Source organism: Humulus lupulus, chromosome 2, assembly GCF_963169125.1.
Source record: "Humulus lupulus chromosome 2, drHumLupu1.1, whole genome shotgun sequence".
NCBI lineage: Eukaryota > Viridiplantae > Streptophyta > Magnoliopsida > Rosales > Cannabaceae > Humulus > Humulus lupulus.
In genome coordinates, this window is record NC_084794.1 from 10,358,152 (window position 1) to 10,362,534 (window position 4,383).

Genomic DNA, 4,383 nt, shown 5'->3' on the forward strand with positions numbered 1-4,383 from the left:
TTATAAATATAAGTTCAAACCTTCACAGATTAACAACTTTTGCCACAATTTTTTTTTTAACACCTTCATTCACATCAACATTTAACATCACTAAATTTATTTATAAATTTTTTGATAAAGGTTTTATCAATATTTACGATTTTTATACTAGTAAAATCTATTAATGTTTTCCTATTATTATTATTGGTAAGAAAAATTGTATATCCGCTTTAGAGATTAGAATTACATTATATATAGTTCTCAAGTTGTAATTAAAGCTAATTTGAATACCTATTAATACTCTCTTTAATAAAATTATAACCCTTTATATAAATACACCAAATGTAGTAACTTTTCCTCACAATGTTTGTGGGTAACTGATTTTTCAACTTCCATAAATCATAGTAATCTAACTATCCAACACACCTCTACAGGCCAGATATTCCCCACAGATTGTAAAGAATATTCAAATTATTGGAATCTGATAATGTGAAATCTCATCAGCCAATTTCTCACCTAACCAAACAGGTCTGACACAAGGCTATTTCTAATAGAATTGCCTTTCTAGTACCTAATAGTCCAGTGCTTATAGTACCTATAAGATATGAAGATTCAATGAAAAACCAAAATGGTGAAGTTCTAAAAATCTTTTTAATGCCAAGTACAGAAAAAAAAAAAAAAAAAAGACATCTGATGGTAGTAGCTACTAGCTAGCCATAAAGATGTCTTACATTCCTCTTCCCTTGGTACGAGAATATTATCCTTATTATCAAAACCTTTTCCTTGTGGCATATACAGACAATTTATGAGCAGAATTATACAATGACAGCAACACCATCTTCGTTTGTCTGTTCCAACTGTTTTGAAGATTTGATGAGCGGTTTGGTCTGCTGTTGATCGTCTAAATCGTCCCCCACTTGCCCAGATGACTTTGGCTTCCAGTACATTGCATATAGAACCAGCTGAAGACTTCTAAGGAAAAATCCAGTCCCATTTGGTATCTGCACACAGTAGATATAATATGTTCATTTCATTTATCCAAATAGTTGACCAATATTGTGACTTAATAACCAAAACAATGAAGGAATTTTTTGTTTTCGATAGAAGAAGATATATGATATTTGAATGGAACTTACTCCAACAAATGTGTCTTTTGCAAGTACAGCATAGACAGCCCAAACTCCACCAAGAAAAAGACAAGCGAGAGAAGGAAAAGCATGTACTCAACACTTTTTGTCAAATACACTGTTTTCTATAACATCAAAATATAGCATTAGACTAAGGCAGATTCACTTGAAAAAAAACTGCAATTGAAAAAGGGAAAGAAGAGAATATGCAAAGAGAGTAATTTTCTATTAATCCCTTCTCTTTCATGTATTCCTCATTTGTTACCATAGCAGAAAGAGGAGGGGCATAGGCAATCATACTGAAGATCATACACAACAACCACAAGAATAGCAGTCCTAATCTGATAACATAAGAATAAGACATATATGTTGATTTAGTTTGTGAGAAGGTAAGAGCTCACACATGATAAAAAAAATAAGTGACATGAAGTGGGAAAGCACAAAGGAAACCTTCATTCTTGGAGGGCGCATAAAGAAATTGTAGGTTTTACCAAACTGACCCTACACCAACTCAGTAAAAATTAGACACCACAAGGTCACTACTGACCTTTTACTTCAACACAAAATATGGCTGAGAATTGAACACGTTTTCTTTTACTATTTTACTTTATCAATAATATCTAAACCTTATAAGTAGCTTTATGTTTCTTTTCAGATTATGTCATCTTTTTCATCTTGCACAAACACTCAGAAGAAAAATAAACGAGACCTAGGGCACACAAGCAAGATCTGGAACCAAAACAATCAAAAGAAAAAGAGAAGAGATCAGAGAAGAAGAAGAGCAAACAGTTTTATCGAGGTTCGTCCCAATCTATGGACTACTTCCTCGTCGAGCTCGCCTCAGGGGTGCGACTCAGTCAGTAGCACTATTATCAAGAAGGTTTCTGGTACATCGAAGAGGATCCAAGCCACACAGACGACTGGTAACCTCTGAACTTTTCTTCTCCTTGCTTTTCTCTCTGTTTTTCTATCTTTTCCAGATCTCTAACTATCACTCTTTTCTTTCTTACATGAAACCCTCACGAGACTATTCTCACTTTCTCTCTCTGGAACTTCTTGGAGATTACTCAAAATCTTGAAGGGCTTTTTGCTGATGCGATAAGATCTCTTCTCCTCCTCTGCTTATACATATATATAGTAATTTCTGTTCTGATAGAAGCTAAGGAAGTTGTAACTGTAAACTGGTTTGGGTTGATTTTCTGTTGTAAGTTTGTTGAGATTGTAAAAAATATATGAGATGTGTAGCTTATAAGAGGATTTAAAATAACAGAAATAATATGTTGTACTTTACTTGTTATTACCTTGGAGACCAAAAAAGATTATTATGTATAAGACTTGGGAAGTCTATTCCTTCTTTGAAGATGGGATTTTCTTAGATTCAACTTTCGTGGATCTGAAAGTATAGCTATAATCTTATTTTTTTTTGTGGTGTTATGTTCTCTACTGGGTCATTCATCACACTATTTTAGATAAGCAATAATATATTTATGATTCGCATAAAGTAAATATCTCACAGCACCCAACAGGACAAAGTAGGACAACGATGGTAAATAGCAAGGGATCCATAAATATGATTGGACAAATCTTTAGCATACAATTGGAAGACCGAAAAAGAAAAGGAAAAACAAACACATAAGTTATATATATGAAAAATAGTTATACTGAAAGTCAAGTCAATATAGTCATTATATCATGGCATCATCTCAATTAGTGCACTCCTAAAATCAGCAAAGCAGTGACAAAAAACTTTTTGATTTTCACTTTAGAGTTATTGTTTCCATCATGTAATTGTTCATTTATTCTCCACAAACAGATTACGGAGAATCTTCACTGCAGGCTATTTTCCCCTAATAAATCCCTCTAAAATAGATAATTAACAAAAAATTAAGATGAACGGCAAGCTATATTGTTAAAAGAACACTAAACCATGAATATTTAAACACGAGTCTGACAGTTCCGTACAAACAAGAGAAAGAAACTTGAAAGTGAATACAAATATAAAAAATGAAAAATGCATAAAATTATAACTACTCTGTGTTCTTTCCTAATTGTCATCTCTTATAAGTATTGAAACCAAACTCTTTACATAAGAAAGAGTCCCAAAATTCCCGTGACACGGTCCCAAGGAGACGACATGATCATTGAGTTCTTTGTTGTGAATGTTGTATAAGATGAGCTCACCATCTTTGGTTTCCACGAGGAGCACATCAGCATCCCAAAATTCTAGTGGGCATTTAATGTTTTCTAGTGAACCAATAGTTAGATGTTTATGTAAATAATTAAGAGATTGTGGAAATTAATAAGAGAAAGGCTCGATACCATCATGAATGGTTGAGCTACTCTGATCTTATTTATAGAGTTTGAATGATACAACCTATTGTGTAAAACATCATAACATAAATCTAAGTACAGCTGTAAACTTAGCTAAAAATCATTAACAACATCCTAACTGAATTAACAAAGTGCTTAAGTGTATTCTCTAACAGCCCCCTCAAATTGATCGTCTTGAGAATGAGACAATCAATTTGATGCAAATTGTATAGAGCTGAGCTGTGAAGCTTCAATATGCATCTTGTGCAACTGGGGCAATGGGCACAGTGGTGGAGAGCTTTAGATACTACCACTTCGAAGTAGAGAACTCGCAACCAATCTCACCTTGTCGAACCGTCAGTAGCTTATCACCCCACTTGTGCTTACTTGCTTAATATGGAAGAGTATGCTTAATATGTAGCTGAATATGGCTTGGATGTTCGAACTGAAGTAGGGAAAATAAGAATAAGAGGGAACAAGAGAAACAGTAGTCGAAGTTGTAGATGAAAAACAATATGGAAATGGAAAGTGGGTGAAGTTTGTTGATGAGGTGATGTAGTTGAGAAAGGAAAATAAAAAGTGACTGGATTGTATGGTGGAAAATGTAAGGATAGTGGTTGAAAAAGAAATGGACAGTAGGTTGTAATTTCCATTTGGCATATGAGAAAATAGGAGATCCTTGTGAAGATCTTAGAAAATGAATGAATTGTAATGAAGCATTAGGCCCAAATGAAAAAGCTTTGGACCTCATCAAGATTAGAAAAGAAGAAGAATAAACGTAGTCAGTCCCATTATTATTAATTAAAAACCTGCTTATATATTAAGACATATTAAGACAGAAAGGCCCAAATTAACCAAAAGAAGCTCGTACGATTTGAAAATTATAACAAAAACATATAATTTCTCATAGGGGCTTATTAGGAATGATTTTGACACACACACACACACACACACAAAAAAAAAAAAG

The 4,383-nt window shown here is 33.4% G+C and overlaps 1 protein-coding gene across 1 annotated transcript; it reads right to left on the reverse strand.

Moving 5' to 3' along the window:
• Positions 1-324: 324 nt before the first annotated feature.
• On the reverse strand, positions 325-2,569 carry LOC133817243 (bidirectional sugar transporter SWEET5-like). The gene is made up of 3 exons (XM_062249702.1): positions 1,372-2,569; positions 1,116-1,231; positions 325-980 (listed from the first exon to the last, which is right to left on the reverse strand). Exons 1-3 carry the CDS (start codon positions 1,468-1,470, stop codon positions 881-883), a joined length of 315 nt encoding a protein of 104 aa, XP_062105686.1. The 5' UTR covers positions 1,471-2,569; the 3' UTR covers positions 325-880.
• Positions 2,570-4,383: the final 1,814 nt, after the last annotated feature.